The following is an 18,054-nucleotide window of genomic DNA, read 5'->3' as shown; positions in this document are numbered from 1 at the left end:
CATCTGGAGAAAGAGGAGGCTAGGCAGGGAGAACAGCAAAGTCTAGGTGCTTCCTTGGATCCTTTGAAGACAATGGATGGTCACTATGACCTGAGTGCAGTGAGTGAGCAGAGGGAGAAACAGAGCAAATGTGGTCAGAGTCAGGCATGCAGTGAAGGACCTTGGAGGACATTGTTAGGACTTTGGCTTTTAATATGAGTAACTTGGGAAGCTATTGAGGGAAAGGGGCCTGAGCAAAGGAGGGATATAATGTGACTGATATTTAACAGGATCACACTGGCTGCTGAGTGGAGAAGAGACTAGGGGACTGGAGGCAGGGGCAAGAATAGAGGCAGAGAGACCAGTCAGGGGTCACTGAAACAATATACTGGCTCCTTGAAAAGAGGAGGAGATGGTTAAAAGTAATTTGGTCCTGGGTATATTTTGAATGGAGACCAGAGGAATTAGCTCACAGCTCAAATATGAGTACATGAGATAAGAGGGATCAAGGGTGATTCCATGGTTTTAGAGTTGGCCTTAACTGAAAAAGAAAAGACTGTTGGAGGTGGGGGAACAATTTTAGGGATAAAGTCAGAGACTTTCAGGGATTGAGTTTGGACATGTTAAATTTGAGATGCCAACTAAATATCCATGTAGAGACATGACATAGGTGGTTGGATAAAAAGAACTGGAGTGCTGGGAATATACATATATAAACTAGGAAGGGCAGTATATAGATGGTAGTAAAACCAAAAGACTAGGTGTGATCACCAAAGGGGTAAATATATATTTTGAAGAGGGCTAAGCCTGGTGGAGGAGGAAACTCCAGTGTTTACAAGGTGCTGGGAAGATGAGGAGAAACCATCAAAGAACACTGAGAGGGAGGATCCAGAGAATTAAGAGGAAAGAGAATGCTATGTCCTAGGAGCCAAGTAAAGAAAGTACTTTAAGGAAGAGGGATTGATTAAACAATACTGTTGGATCAAGTAAATATGGATAGAGAATTGACCATTGGTTTAAATATATGGAGATCAATGGTATCATTTGGAGAAAATGGAGTGAGAATAAAAGCCTGAATGCATGTAAGAAGAGAAGATTCAGACACATTGGATATAAATTATTCTTTTGAGGAATTTTACAAAAAAAGAAGCGCAAAGACATGAAGCAGTAAACTGTAAGGGGATATGGGATCAAGGAGAAAACTTTTTAATATGGAAGAAATAACAGCATGTTTTTCTTCTGATGGGGATGATTTAGTAGAGAAGGAAAATGGTAATAAAAAAATAATGGAAGATTTCTGGAGCTGTATGCTGGAGTTTGTAAGTGAGGATAAGATCTAATGTACAAGCAGATGGGCTGGCCTTGGGCACACAGGCTGTTCCTCCAGAGAAGAGCAGGGAAGGCAGAGTAAATACATGAACACAGATAATGGCAGGAAGGTCAGTGTGGGAACCTGTAAAAGTTGTCTACTGAATGCTGATATTTTCACAGGGAAATAGGAAGCCAAGTCAAAGGCTGATAGAGACTGGGAAGGAGGGCTTGGACGTTTGCAATGAGAAGAAAAGGTGTAAAATTGTTTTCTAACAGAGTAGCTAGTGAATGGACAAAGGGTCTCTTGTATGATTAAGGGACAGCATTGAGGGGCCCCTGGAGGTTAGCAGCCCTCAATTTAATGGACTGTTGTGTGTGTTTTCTGCAAGAACACACTACTGCCTAGGTTGAGGCATGGAGTAGGTAGAAAGCTGCATTTAGTCATGAATGAGTTTTTGCCAGGGAAGTACAACTAAATGAGAGGGGGAAAAAGAATTGAGGGTTTATATAAGGCTGTGATTCAAAAATTCTTTTCAAAATTTTATTGAAGTATAGTTGTTTTACAATGTTGTGTTACTGTCTGGTGTACAGTTCAGTTCAGTTGCTAAGTCATGTCTGACTCTTTGTGACCCCATAAACCGCAGCATACCAGGCCTCCCTGTCCGTCACCAACTCCCAGAGTCTACTCAAACTCATGTCCACTGAGTCAGTGATGCCATCCAACCATCTCATGCTCTGTCATCCCCTTCTCCTCCCACCTTCAATCTTTCCCAGCATTAGGGTCTTTTCAAGTGAGTCAGTTCTTTGCATCAGGTGGCCAAACTACTGGAGTTTCAGCTTCAGCATCAGTCTTTCCAATGAATATTCATGATTGATTTCCTTTATGATTGACTGTTGGATCTCCTTGCAGTCCAACGGACTCTCAAAGAGTCTTCTCTAACACCCCAGTTCAAAAGCATCAATTCTTCGGGACTCACCTTTCTATATAGTCCAACTCTTACATCCATACATGACTACTGGAAAATCATAGCTTTGACTAAACGGACCCTGGTTGGCAAAATAATGTCTCTGCTTTTTAATATGCTAGACAAAGTTGGTCATACCTTTTCTTCAAAGGAGCAAGATCTTTTAATTTCATGTCTGCAGTCACCATCTGCACTGATTTTGGAGCCCAAAAACATAAAGTGTGTCACTGTTTCCCCATCTATTTGCCATGAAGTGATGGGACCAGATGCCCTGATCTTAGGTTTTTGAATGTTGAGTTTTAAGCCAACTTTTTCACTCTCCTCTTTCACTTTCATCAAGAGTCTCTTTAATTCTTCGCTTTCTGCCATAAGGGTGATGTCATCTGCATATCTAAGGTTATTGATATTTCTCCCAGAAATCAACCTTGTGCTTCATCCAGTCCAGCTTGTGCTTCATCCAGTCCAGCGTTTCTCATGATGTACTCTGCATATAAGTTATATAAGCAGGGTGACAATGTACAGCCTTGACATACTCCTTCCCCAATTTGGAACCAGTCTGCTGTTCCATGTCTGGTTCTAACTATTGCTTCTTGACCTGCATACAGATTTCTGAGGAGGCAGGTCAGGTGGTCTGGTATTCCAACCTGTTGATCTCTGGTTCCTCTGCCTTTTCTAAATCTAGCTTGAACATCTGGAAGTTCATGATTCATGTACTGTTGAAGCCTGGCCTGGAGAATTTTGAGCATTACTTTGCTAGCATGCGAGATGAGTACAATTATGTGATAGTTTGAGCACTCTTTGGCATTGCCTTTCTTTGGGATTGAAATGAAAACTGACTTTTTCAAGTCTTGTGGCCACTACTGAGTTTTCCAAATTTGCTGGCAAACTGAGTGCAGCACTTTTACAGCATCATCTTTTAGAATTTGAAATAGCTCAACTGGAATTCCATCACCTCCACTAACTTTGTTTATAGTGATGCTTCCTAAGGCCCACGTGACTTTACATTCCAGGATGTCTGGGTCTAGGTGAGTGATCACATCATCATGATTATCTGGGTCGTGAAGATCTTTTTTGTACAGTTCTTCTGTGTATTCTTGCCACCTCTTCTTAATATCTTCTGCTTCTGTTAGTTGCATACCATTTATGTCCTTTATTGAGCCCATCTTAGCATGAAATGTTCCCTTGGTATCTCTAATTTTCTTGAAGAGATAGCTAGTCTTTCCCATTCTATTGCTTTCCTCTATTTCTTTGCATTGATCACTGAGGAAGGCTTTCTTATCTCTCCTTGCTATTCTTTGGAATTCTGCATTCAAATGGGTATATCTTTCCTTTTCTCCTTTGCCTTTCGCTTCTCTTTTCATAGCTGTTTGCAAGGCCTCCTCAGACAACCATTTTGCCTTTCTGCATTTCTTTTTCATGGGGATGGTCTTGATCACTGCCTCCTGTACAATGTCATGAACCTCCGTCCATAGTTCTTCAGGCACTCTGTCTATCAGATCTGATCCCTTGAATCTATTTCTCACTTCCACTGTATAATTGTAAGGGATTAGATTTAGGTCATACCTAAATGGTCTAGTGGTTTCCTCTACTTTCTTCAATTTAAGTCTGAATTTGGCAATAAGGAGTTCATGATCTGAGTCACAGTCAGCTCCCGGTCTTGTTTTTGCTGACTGTATGGAGCTTCCCCAAATTTGGCAGCAAAGAATATAATCAATCTGATTTCGGTATTGACTATCTGGTGATGTCCATGTGTAGAGTCTTCTCTTATGTTGTTGGAAGAGGGTGTTTGCTATGACCAGTGTGTTCTCTTGGCAAAGCTCTATTAGCCTTTGCCCTGCTTCATTCTGTACTCCAGGGCCAAATTTGCCTGTTACTCCAGGTGTTTCTTGACTTCCTACTTTTGCATTCCAGTTCCCTACAATAAAAGGACATTTTTTTGTGTGTGTAAGTTCTAGAAGGTCTTGTAGGTCCTCATAGAACCGTTGAACTTTAGCTTCTTCAGCATTACTGGTCAGGGCAGACTTGGATTACTGTGATATTGAATGGCTTGCCTTGGAAATGAACAGAGATCATTCTGTTGTTTTTGAGATTGCCTCCAAGTACTGCATTTTGGACTCTTTTGTTGACTATGATGGCTACTCCATTTCTTTAAGGGATTTTTGCCCACAGTAATAGATATAATGGTCATCTGAGTTAAATTCACCCATTCCAGTCCATTTTAGTTCACCGATTCCTAAAATGTTGATGTTCACTCTTGCCATCTCCTTTTTGACCCCTTCCAATTTGCCTTGATTCATGGACCTAACATTCCAGGTTTCTATGAAATGTTGCTCTTTACAACATCGGACTTTACTTCCATCACCAGTCACATCCACAACTGGGTGTTGTTTTTACTTTGGCTGGTGTACAGCAAAGTGATGTTTTATATATATATATATATATATATATATATATATATACGCTTTTCCATTGTACTTTATTAAAAGATATTGAATATAGTTCCCTGTACTAAACAGGGAACCTGTCTATATAGAACACTGTTTATCTATTTTATATATAGTAGTATTTATCTGCTAGTCCAAAACTCATAATTTATCTCTCTTCTCCCTTCCTCTTTGGTAACCATAAACTTGTTTTCTATGTCTGTGAGTTTGTTTCTGATTTGTAAATAAGTTCATTGGTATCATTTTTCAGATTCCTCATATAAGTGATAATCATACAGTATTTGTCTTTCTCTGTCTGACTTATTTCACTCTAGCAGTGGCCTCCAAGTTGCTGCAAATGGCATTATTTCATTCTTTTTATGGCTGAGTCATATTTCATTATATATATGTACCACATCTTCTTTAACCATTCATCTGTTAATGGACATTTAGGTTGCTTCCATGTGTTGGCTATTGTAAATCATGCTGCTATGAACACCTAGGAGCATGTATCTTTCCAAATTAAGAGTTTTCTCTGGATTTATACTCAGGAGTGGAGTTGCTGAATCACATGGTAGCTCTGTCTTTAGTTTTTTAAGAAACCGCCATACTGGTTTCCATACCTGCTGCACCAATTTACATCGCCACAAATAATGTATGAAGAAGTGAAGTCAGTTAGTCGTGTCCGACTCTGCGACCCCATGGACTGTAGCCTACCAGGCGCCTCTGTCCATGGGATTTTTCAGGCAGTAGTACTGGGGTGGATTGCCATTTCCTTCTCCAGGGTATCTTCCCAACCCAGGGATCGAACCTGGGTCTCTTGCATTGTAGACAGACGCTTTACTGTATGAGGGTTCTATAAAGGAGTGATTTTCAAGAGGGACCATTTTAAACCAAGAGTTTAAATCATATAAAGAAGGAGATGGAAAGATGATAGAACTGAGGGAAACTTTGAAGGGCATCAGGTCAGTGGTTTGTAGGTCCCAGTGAGGTAGAAGAATAACTGGAGTTGAAATATTAGAGGGACTGAAATGATTAGGCAGTATGATGTTTGAAATTAAGGGTGGTAATTATTGGTACTGACAAGAGTGAGGATTTGACCTTGGGGGTGAGTGGCTGTGATAAAAACAAGGTTCTGTGGTAGAGGTGGTCACAGAACTAAGATGTTAATACCCCAAGATGGCTTAAATCTCAGCAGGAAATAAGATATCAAAAGTCTTTGAGGGACATGAGGAGGAAAGCAGGCAGATTTTCTAGAGAAGACCTTTGGCTGTGGTTTACTTGCACAAGGAACCAGGAGGAAGCAAATAAGTCAAAATCCTACTGAGTTTTTAAGGTAGTTGTACTGCTAAATTCATGACCTAGCCTGAAAAGGCATTTGACTGTTAAAATAATCTTTGACATGATAAACTTGTACAACAGGAAGAGAGTTTCAAAGCCACGTGGCCTTTAAGAGGGCATATTTCCAGTGTTCAGCAGTGGTATGGCCTGAGGTTGACAGACAGGAAATAACCTTCCAGTTTGTTGAGCGAAGGATCACAGGATTATAGATAAGGAACTTCCTTCAGAGAACACAATCCAAAGACAATAAAAGAATGTGGGGAACACATGTATACCTGTGGCGGATTCATTTTGATATTTGGCAAAACTAATACAATTATGTAAAGTTTAAAAATAAAATAAAATTAAAAATAAATAAATAAAAAATAAATACAGAGGCATGTACAAATAGAAATAAAATATTATGCATCAATAAAAAAAAAAAAAAGACTGTTCTTGTGCTATGCACTAAAGGCCACTGTGCACTTACACCTCCTCCCTTTCTGAATGGGAGTTTGTATTCTAACTTCCCTAGCCCTGTTCCCCATTGTGCATTTAGTGTCAAGACCTGATGGAGAGACTATCCATCATCCACAGATCCTAGACTGTGGGTTGAAGTTCAGTACCACACAGGACTCTGAGTTGTCTCCCTTGGGAAGAAGGGTCCTCTAGAGGACAGATGGATAGACTCTAGAAAACAAAAGGAACTGCCCATTGATATTTGTGCCTCTTGTTTCATTTCTTCATGGGACATAAGAGGCTGCTCAGTCCACAATTACATTGCTTTATTTCTTCTTTCCTTCCTTCTTGCATCTCAGGGTGAACATTTAAAACTTATAAGTTTATGGTATTTGAGTAGAAATACAATGTGTGACCCAACTGATCCAAGGCTTAGAACAGGGGTGCTTTATTCAGCTTTTTGCCTCCTCCTGGCAACTGGATGCTGCTGCTGCTGCTGAGGCCTTAAGGGATGACAGAGTCACCAGATGAAGGAGCCTGAAAGAGAGCCGCCCACTGACTGCAAACACCACCTTATACTATTATATGGTCAAAAAGAAACTATTGTGTTCAGTCACTGAAAAACTGAAGTTTATTAGTTACAATAGATGGCTTTATTCTTCCTAATACTAATCTTGAGAAAAATATCTCTACTTCTTTATACTGCAGTTTATTCATTTATAAAAATAGGTGGTTGGACAAGATAATCACTGAGGTTCCTAGTGATACTAAATGATTAATTCCTGTTTTTATTGTATATGAACAAACATGAGATTATACTTCTGTCTTGTCACCTTCCATAAATTCATCATTAATCACACACATCCAGAATTCAAATAGAGTTTCTCAGTTCTGTCATCCAAGAATGTTCAAAATTGCTAAAACCAGTGAGGCATATTTTTTGCCTTACCTGTGTGGTAGGGCACTGTAGGTTTACCACCACGGAGGGACTGGTACAGGTGAGCAGGTTAAAGTAAAACAAAATGGACTTGTTCCTAAAAAACAACATAATATTTTTTAGTGACTGTGGAAATATTTCATATCATTTCATATCATCGGGTATACTTTAATATAACATGACCTTTAAAAATCTGCTTCATTTCCTCTAGAAAGTTGCAACATATTCCCCAAATTCCCGTCAAGTGGCCTAACACTTAAAGTAGCTTTTGGTAATAGTAAAAAGTCAAAATAATCAAATTGTCCATAAACAGGGGATTGGTTCAATAAAGAACTCCACATCCATAAAGTAAAAGATCATACTACCATTGAAAATAATGTTGAAAAATATTTAATGGATGAATTTAAGAAGCAGGTTACTAAAGAGTATCAAAATATGATTTAATTTTGCAAAAACAGTTATAACACATTATATGCAGAAACAAATGATTATATCTGAATGGTGGCATTATATTTGTTTAGATAATTTTGTATTTTATGGGTTTCATGAGATAAACATGTATTATTTCAGTGATCTGAAAAAAGGTAAATTTAGTTATATTTTCTTTGTTTAAAATTATGTTCAGGGGCACAGTGGTGGGATAACTTGACATTTATTATTGGGGATCTTCCCTCATGGCTCAGATGGTAAAGAATCTGCCTGCAATGCTGGAGACCTGGGTTCAATCCTCGGGGTGGGAAGATTCCCCTGGAGAAGGGAATGGCAACCCACTCCCGTAATTCTTGCCTGGAGAATTCCATGGACAGAGGATCCTGGCAGGCTACAGTCCATGGAGTCACAAAGAGTCGGACACAACTGAATGACTAACACACACACCATACACACACTTCACTAACAATAGTGATGACTTTGCCATTTGGCAAGCCACGTTTCTCCTTTAAATCTCAATTTCCTCAGCAGTAAAATGGGGATAATACCAGCCTGACCTGCTGAACAGTGGTGTTGGGAGGACATAGGAAATGTGTGGTGGGCTCAAGACAAATGGCTGTCTAACTTTAGTATGCATCAGTGAACCTTGGGGTGTGTGTTGAAAACTGTGATTCCTGACTCCTTCTCAACCCTTCAGAGCCCAGACCCTAGGAATTCACATTTCCCCCTGTGATCCCCAACTGATCCAGATACAGGTGGTCTATAAATAATATCTTGAGAGAACATAGCCATATACATTCAAGAGGAATGTTTCCAGAACCTTGTAAAGTCCCAAGTTAACATGACTACATATACAACATAAAATGTATAAGAGGCTGTTGAGTTATATTTTTCCTGCTGACTCACAATCACCAAGTAGGATCTGAATCTAGAAACAAAAAAAGCTCTCCACAGAAAATGTGGGCTAGATCCTTGCATCACTTCTGCTGCTTCTTGCTCATGTCTTCCTAAGCAAAAGATGAGTGAGGGAGGTGACTGGAGACAGTGGAACTGGCAGGACACAGTCATCAGAGTTCAGAGGATTTTTTCTCCCATCCTCATTGAAAGGGTGGATTATTTCTTCTGGGTTTCAAACCACAAAGGCTCTGAGAGAATCTCTCAGAGACAGAGGGTGTCCCAGTTGGTTCTAGAGGTAAAGAACCCACCTGCCAACGCCAAAGACATAAGAGATTTGTGTTCGATCCTGGGGTTGGGAAGATCTCCTGGAGGAATATATGACCCACTCCAGTATTCTTGCCTGAAGAATCCCATGGACAGAAGAGCTTGGCAAGCTAGTCCCAGGCTATAGCTGGGACAGTATGGCAGGCTGCCACAAAGTCTCAAACGGTCAGACGTGACTAAAGCGACTGAGCACACATGGACATGGGAAGGGCAGACCAGCATCTCGGTTTCCAGCTGGATACTGCTTTGTGTGGCAGACTTACTACAGCCCTCTGCCCATTTTAGCAGAGAAATGTGAGACCCAGAAACCACAAGGGAGTGGAAATAAACCAATGGTGCAGATGGAGGACAGCACTGAAGCAGTCTGTCATGGGAGTGTATGGAGCCAAGGAAATGGGCTTGCACCTTCCTGGTGGTCCATCACCTGATAAGAGACTGGAGATGAATCACTAGGGATGGAGCTGAAGGGGTTTGGTGGAGAGAAAGCCAAAACTCATTTCTCAGATCAAAAGACCAGTCAGTAAGGACTTCCCCAGAGAATTTCCACTTTCACACCATGAGAGAGCCAGGCTTTGTCAAGGAGAGATTTTATGGATAGTCAGTTACATCTTAGTTTCAGTAGCAACAAACATGTGGGACTAGGGTACTGGCCAGGGAAGTAACAGACACTCTTTCTCCTTCTATATGTCACAACACAAAGAGCTAAAACCAGGAGGGGGGGAAGAGAAGGAAAATAACAAAACAGGTCCACTCGTAAGTTCTCTTGCAGAGTTCAAACCTGAGCTGGGGAATTGGAAGAGATGGATTCAAATTTTAAATTGGACTACACTGAACTTTTTAACAGAAAGTGTTTAGAAAGCTATGGAAGATACCCCAAGATGCCAAAACAAGAAGAAAAGAAATTTGAAAGAACATTATTGAAGGCAATAATAAGGGGGAAATAAACCCACTTCCGGAGAAGGCAATGGCACCCCACTCCAGTGCTCTTGCCTGGAAAAGCCCATGGATGGAGGAGCCTGGTGGGCTATAGTCCATGGGGTCGCTAAGAGTCGGACACGACTGAGCGACTTCACTTTCACTTTTCACTTTCATACATTGGAGGAGGAAATGGCAACCCACTCCAGTGTTCTTGCCTGGAGAGTCCCAGGGACGGGGGAGCCTGTTGGGCTGCTGTCTATGGGGTCGCACAGAGTGGGACACGACTGCCGCGACTTAGTAGCAGTAGCAGCAGCAAACCCACTTCATGTTTGTAATCCCATTGAGTTCTGATGGCTCAAGAATCTGGCTAGAAATGCAGGCACAGTATGCACAAGGCTACTTAAAGATTCCACAAGAGTGAATTTGGCTCTTTCACCACACAGGCCGCTATACATTCTACACAGTCTCATGGTGCATGTGACTCAAATTTGTACCTAAGTGAATAAATAAATTATTGCATGTCATGCATGGATCATTGGAGTCCCTTAGGAGTAGTTAAAAGGCTGAATGGTAAGTCAGCAAGTGTCAAGAGTCCACCGCAGGTAAAACTGACTTATAAACTGCAAAATGCTGCATAAACTCAAGTTATTCGCCAGATTATGCTATCCTCAAGGGTAAAGTTTGTACCTTATTCATGTTTATATCCATCTACTCTCCCAACACTTAGCCTAGTACTTGGTCCATTCCAGGCACTCATCAGATGTTGCAGAATGAATGAGATCAATTTCAGAATAAGTTTCTCAGTATCTTAGAATCCTCCTTATTTTTTGCACACATCTGTACTCATTCTGTCAAAGCCTGCCTGATATCCTTTAATGTCAGTGGTCCTCAGATTCCTTACATACAAATCTGCGACCCCATGAACTGTATAGCCCGCCAAGCTCCTCTGTCCATGGGATTTCCCAGGCAAGAATACTGGAGTGGGTAGTCACTTCCTTCTCCAGGGGATCTTTCAAACCCAGGTATGGAACCTGGGCCTCCTGCATTGCAGGACGATTCTTTACCATCTGAGGCATCAGGGAAGCCAAATGGTAATGATTGGAGAGGAATAATTCTGCAAAAGTGATTAAGGAAGTAACTCATTATTTAACTTGAATTATATTTCCACCATAAATATAAGAAGGGCTTCCCTGGTGGCTCAGAGGTTAAAGCATCTGCCTGCAATGCAGGAGACCTGGGTTCGATCCCTGGGTTGGGAAGATTCCCCTGGAGAGGAAATGGCAACCCACTCCAGTATTCTTGCCTGGAGAATCCCATGGACGGAGGAGCCAGGTGGGCTACAGTCCATGGGGTTGCAAAGAGTCGGACACGACTGAGCGACTTCACTTTCACTTTCATATTTCCACCATGAAACAATAAAATAGAACCAACTACAAACTACTAGTTCAAGATGAGGTTAGATGCACTTAAGCCCATCTCTTTTCCTTCCTGAGACACATGAAATAGAAAAATAAAAATACAGAAAGGGATAAACACTGCCATACCAGCTAAGGATGTGCAGGATGGTATCTGCTCACAATTGCACATGAGAGGTCAATAATTTCTGGAAGATGAAGAGCATATGAGAGTGTGTTGAGTGATGAATGCACTATAGAAAAGCTACAAAAAGGGTAGGATATATGTCCAACCTAGATAGCATATCAAAAGCAGAGACATTACTTTGCCAACAAAGGTCCGTCTAGTCAAGGCTATGGTTTTTCCATTAGTCATGTATGGATGTGAGAGTTGGACTGTGAAGAAGGCTGAGCGCCGAAGAATTGATGCTTTTGAACTGTGGTGTTGAAGACTCTTGAGAGTCCCTTGGACTGCAAGGAGATCCAACCAGTCCATTCTGAAGGAGATCAGTCCTGGGATTTCTTTGGAAGGAATGATGCTAAAGCTGAAACTCCAGTACTTTGGCCACCTCATGCGAAGAGTTGACTCATTGGAAAAGACTCTGATGCTGGGAGGGATTGGGGGCGGGAGGAGAAAGGATAAGATGAGATGGCTGGATGGCCTCACTGACTCGATGGATGTGAGTCTGAGTGAGCTCTGGGAGTTGGTGATGGACAGGGAGGCTTGGTGTGCTGCGATTCATGGGGTCGCAAAGAGTCGGACATTACTGAGCCACTGAACTGAACTGAACTGATGATATGCCTGTTAGAAAGCATGATACATTCTGGACTCAAAAATGAGAAATGTGGCCAAAAGTGAGAAGATTAATTAAAGGTTTATATACAGGTCTACAGTACAAATCAGCACCTCTGTGCTCCCACATAGTCCTACACTTAAGACTTCTAGGATCCAGGAAAAACAGGCAAAAACAAAGGCCTCTTTTGTTGAATGATAGCAAGGGCCTTTGTGAAATTGGATACCCCAGTCTACAATCCTTCCTACTCTGGCATTTTAAAAGTCCATGTCTGACAGTCAGTTTCCCACCAGTTCATGTGGTAGTGAAATGTAATAGCTAATACAGTGTTCCTATCCCATACTAGGCAGAGGTCTCCTTGGAAAAACTGACCCAGTGACACAGCAGCTGAGCAAATTCACACAAGTGACCCAATTCTTTCTATAGTAAAAATGGATTACCAAGTAGCATCAGGAATTTAAGAGAAATCAGAAAATGAAAGGAAAGACTAAAATAAACAAACAAAAAGCAATGCTGGATAAAATAAAAATAATTCAGAGCATAGAAGGGACCTTTAAAAAACAGTATTTTCAGAGAGATTCAATCAGATTATTCATAAATAAAAATACTATGTTATTATAAACAATTAGAAAACAAGAGGGCTTAAAGAGACTAAAATAATGATTAACAAAATCTAAAATCAAAGGCAGAACTGGAAAAAACTTGACAAAATCTTCTAGAATACAGAATAAAAAGTCATATATGGGAAATATAAGGGGGAAAAAAAAGGTATTGAGACTAATCAAAGTGGTCCAAGTTACGAATAATAGAGTTCCAAAAGGACAGCCAATAAAAGGGAAAGAATGAAAACAGAAAAGAAATAACAGAAGAAAATTTTTCAGAGGAAGAATTTTTCTAAAGAACTTTTAGAAAAAGTTTTCTAAAGAACTGAAAACTGAAAACTTTTAGAAAAAATTTTCTAAAGAACTGAGTCACAGTTCTTTAGAATTAAAGGACCCATCAAAGACTAGACAAAAAGATTGTTTTTTAAGTAAGACCTACTTTGAATTGTAAGATTTCAGAACATCAAAAATAAATAATTTTAAATGCTTTCCCAAAGGAAAAATCTTTCAAAACAGAAAAAATGATTTCACCACAAGGTTTGTGAATCAGACTAACAGTAGACAGACTGGATGCCAAAAACAACAGAATAACATCTTAAAATTTCTGACAGGAATTGTCTTTCAAGATACATCTCTAAAGCTCGACCATCAATCAATTGTAAAGAGGGAGAAGAAAAACATTTCCAAGGATTTATCTTTCTATGCTTTCTTGTCTTAAGAAGATAGTCAAGAATGTTCTCCATCAAAACAAGTGTCAACAAAGAAAAAAGACAAGCTGGGATACAGAAAAAAGTTCATGGCACAAATTCAGGCTAAAAAAATCCTTCTGTAAATCTAAAGTTAACTGAGCATTCTTTTATTTGCTAAGTCTAGCAGCAGGGTCCAATCTAATGAGGTAGATAAGTCTCAGAATTAAAGCTATGCATTGAGCCTAAAATTTGCCTGGTGCTGAGTAGAACAAAAAGCAGAAACTCTGCAAGGTAGGTGTTCAGAGAAGAGGGAGCCCTTAAAAAATAGTGGGGTTGGAAAGGCAGAAAAACTCTTGTCCTGATAGAGACTGTCCAAGAAAACTTGCTGGCTAATAAAACATTATACAAGAATGTCATTGCTCTAAGTCGAAATACACTAAAATGCAGAATGATGCTAAGCTGCAAATAAAGTGTAAAATTTGGCTTTGGTATCAAGGACACAGTAGAAATGAAAATGTAATGGCCAGACAGTGAATAAACTTTAAATAGCTATTAAAAAGTACAAGTCTTATTTCGAAAACTTTTAGAGTCAATCTACCAATAGAATATGAACGATTCTGATGAAGTTGCAGAATTGAACTTTATTACAAACTCAATCAGGTAAAGGGTAAGCACAGAAAGAGAAATGTTCACAGCAGCACTATTCACAATAACCACAACATGGAAGCAACCTAAATGTACATCAACAGAGGAACAGATGAAGAAGATGTGGTGTGTGTATACAGTGGAATATTAGCCATAAAAAGAATGAAATAATGCCATTTGTAGCTATATAGATGGACCTAGAGATTCTCATATTGAGTAAAGTAAGTCAGACAGAGAAATACAAATACTATATAATGTATCACTTATATGTGGAATTTTAAGAAATGAATTTATCTACAAAACAGAAATAGAGATACAGATGTAGAAAACAAACATGGTTACCAGAAGATGGGAGGGGGAAGAAGGGATAAATTGGGAGATTAGGATTGATATATAAAACTGATAACTAATAAACACATTACATAGCACAGGGAACTTTACTCAACACTCTGTAATGGCCTATATGGGAAAAGAATCTAAAAAGAATGGATATATGTGTGTGTGTGTGTATATATATATATATATGTATATCAATAACCTCAGATATGCAGATGATACCACCCTTATGGCAGAAAGTGAAGAGGAACTAAAAAGCCTCTTGATGAAAGTGAAAGTGGAGAGTGAAAAAGTTGGCTTAAAGCTCGACATTCAGAAAATGAAGATCATGGCATCCGGTCCCATCACTTCATGGGAAATAGATGGGAAAACAGTGGAAACAGTGTCTGACTTTATTTTTCTGGGCTCCAAAATCACTGCAGATGGTGACTGCATTTTCATGACTGCAGCCATGAAATTAAAAGACACTTACTCCTTGGAAGGAAAGTTATGACCAACCTAGATAGCATATTCAAAAGCAGAGACATTACTTTGCCAACAAAGGTTCGTCTAGTCAAGGCTATGCTTTTTCCTGTGGTCATGTATGGATGTGAGAATTGGACTGTGAAGAAGGCTGAGCGCTGAAGAATTGATGCTTTTGAACTGTGGTGTTGGAGAAGACTCTTGAGAGTCCCTTGGACTGCAAGGAGATCCAACCAGTCCATTCTGAAGGAGATCAGCCCTGGGATTTCTTTGGAAGGAATGATGCTAAAGCTGAAACTCCAGTACTTAGGCCACCTCATGTGAAGAGTTGACTCATTGGAAAAGACTCTGATGCTGGGAGGGATTGGGGGCAAGAGGAGAAGGGGACGACAGAGGATGAGATGGCTGGATGGCATCGCTGACTCGATGGACGTGAGTCTGAGTGAACTCCGGGAGTTGGTGATGGACAGGGAGGCCTGGCATGCTGCAATTCATGGGGTCGCAAAGAGTCGGACACGACTGAGCGACTGATCTGAGATATATATATACATATATATATATATATATAACTGATTCACTTTCCTGTACACCTGAAATTAATATATCATTGCAAATCAACTATACTCCAATAAAAATTTAAAAAAAATAAAATAGAAATAGGAATGGAAAAGAAAGATGGAGAATGGTAGTGGGGATAATACCCTCTTACATAAAGAGCAGTCAAGACTCTGACAAAAGTTAGTGGAAGAAATAGAGACTCAGAATACTATGTAAAGTCATGAAAGTAACTATAAGAAAATCTAAAGGTAATAATTTAACTATCAAACATGGAAGGAGGAAGAAGATTAGGAAAACATAAAATACATGAGTTAAATCTTCCATTTTTCATAACAGGCTATCAGTGGATACTATCTAAAATTAATAAAGCATGAAATCAAAGAATATGATTCAAAGTTATGCAAAAAACTTCTAGAAGAACTAATACCAGTATTTATTTCCCCCCAAGTCATATGTTAAAATCAAGCCCCCAACGTGATGGTTATTAGGAGATGGGGCCTTTGCAGGTGCTTAGGTCAGGGGGGTGTAGCCCTCATAAATGGGATTAGTGCACTTATAAAAGAGACCCAGAGATCTCTCTAATCCTTTCCTCCATTTGAGGATGCATAATAAAGATGTCAAACCAGGGAATGGACCCTCACCAAGAAACTGACCAAACTGACACCTGATCACGAACTTCCAATACCCAGAACTGTGAGATGTAGGTTTTTGTTGTTTACAAGCTTAGTCTATGGTATTCTGTTGTAGCAGCCTGAAGTGTCTAAAGCAACCAGAAAGAGGAGAAATTATCTTGTGGAATGAAACTGTGGGTAAGGAGTCTTAAGACAGGAGACCATTGCTTTTATTGTCTTTATTATAAGCTCTTCATTATTGTTGGTTTACTTTCACAGGCATATTTTATTTTGATACAGATTTTAAAAACTAAACCAAGTGGCAAATCTGGGCTTGTAGAATGTTCAAACAGATTTGTGAGATCTCTTTGCCATTTTGTAAGAGTTTTTTCAGTGAATTGCAGATAAAGGTACTCTTCACTTAGATATCAAATTAATGCAAAATTTAAATGGAAGTTTTGTTCTCTTAATCTTTCCTGTTTCCCATTCTGAAGTTCATACTAGGTGGATGGGTATTTCAGTCTGTCTAATTTGGCAATTGGGCTGTATCAGACAGTGTTTAAAGTGTTTTCAACCCACATTTTATAAGCTGAAGTTTTTGTAGTAGCCAGAAGGTGGCAACAAAACCAATCGAGTTCTTGCAATTTAGTCGAAATTCCAAAGAAAAGGATCATACCCAAGTATCAAGAATAACTTCCCTGCAACCCAAAAGGCAGAGAAAGTCACACACATCAAAAAAGCACCCCATTTCACTTAGAGTTTATCTCTTTTGGCATTTTAGAAAACTCCCAGTTTTTCCCTTGAAATCCTTTTGTTTAGGCATGGATAAATGAAGCACAGAACCAACAGATTCTATCCCAAACTCTGTTGCACATCTCTAAGCATAGAATTTTAAGCTCAGTTATTTCATTAATCATGAAATTAATGAGCACAAATTTTCTGTTACAGTCTAACAAGTATGTCCTGGACCCAACTGTTCCGAGTGTCTAAACTGCTTACACATCCTAACAAAGATCCATTTCATCTGCAAATGAATATACATACACACACATTTATTTGTAATAACGGTACTTTTTTTCTGCTTGATCTATTTATTTTTTAGTGGAGGAGGGAAAAGAAGAGGAGGTTAAAACAATGTTTTTTGTCTGCTTCAAGCACTTTCCCAAAGAATGATGTTTCATTCATTATACATCATTATGGAAGGACAGTATTCTCCTGGCTTTCATGATGGTCTGAAATCAAGGTAATATGTGTTTTTTCTGAAATCAGGTGTATTTATTTGGACAATGTGGGTTGTCTGTGTGTTCCTGTTCTCATATGTAAGCACTTTTGCTTCAAAAACAAATAAAAAATAACATAATACAACTTTTGTTTAATTTGGGTCTGGGCTAATTACTTAAGGAGCTATTTAGCAATAATGGTCTCAGATATTTAAATTCCCTATGACGCTGCAATTAATTAAGGGACTGCACACCCAAAGAATTTTCCACAGTTTATTGTGATCCACACAGTCAAAGGCTTTGGCACAGTCAATAAAGCAGAAATAGATGTTTTTCTGGAACTCTCTTGCTTTTTCGATGATCCAGAGGATGTTGGCAATTTGATCTCTGGTTCCTCTGCCTTTTCTAAAACCAGCTTGAACATGTGGAAGTACACGGCTGACGTATTGCTGAAGCCTGGCTTGGAGAATTTTGAGCATTACTTTACTAGCGTGTGCGATGACTGCAATTGTGCAGTAGTTTGAGCATTCTTGGCATTGCCTTTCTTTGGGATTGGAATGAAAACTGACCTTTTCCAGTTCTGTGGCCACTGCTGAGTTTTCCAAATTTGCTGTGGAAAATTCTGAAAGAGATGGGAATACCAGACCACTTCAACTGCCTCTTGAGAAACCTATATGCAGGTCAGGAAGCAACAGTTTGAACTGGACATCGAACAACAAACTGGTTCTAAATAGGAAAAGGAGTACGTCAAGGCTGTGTGGGTCACTAAGAGTTGTACACG

General features: G+C 39.6%; 1 protein-coding gene across 9 annotated transcripts in view; it reads right to left on the bottom strand.

The window, feature by feature from the left end:
• The window catches only part of SLC44A5 (solute carrier family 44 member 5), a 399,223-nt gene that overhangs the window by 50,389 nt on the left and 330,780 nt on the right, over positions 1-18,054 (bottom strand). For all 9 annotated transcript variants that reach the window (XM_055585455.1, XM_055585456.1, XM_055585453.1 and 6 more), the window contains one exon: positions 7,407-7,491. In XM_055585455.1, the coding sequence (XP_055441430.1) occupies positions 7,407-7,491 (85 nt within the window). The remainder of the gene's footprint in view (positions 1-7,406; positions 7,492-18,054) is intronic.

This window comes from Bubalus kerabau, chromosome 6 (assembly GCF_029407905.1).
Source record: "Bubalus kerabau isolate K-KA32 ecotype Philippines breed swamp buffalo chromosome 6, PCC_UOA_SB_1v2, whole genome shotgun sequence".
Classification (NCBI taxonomy): Eukaryota; Metazoa; Chordata; class Mammalia; order Artiodactyla; family Bovidae; genus Bubalus; species Bubalus kerabau.
The sequence above is the reverse complement of the archived record's forward strand: the minus strand, read 5'-3'. Positions and strand labels throughout refer to the sequence as shown.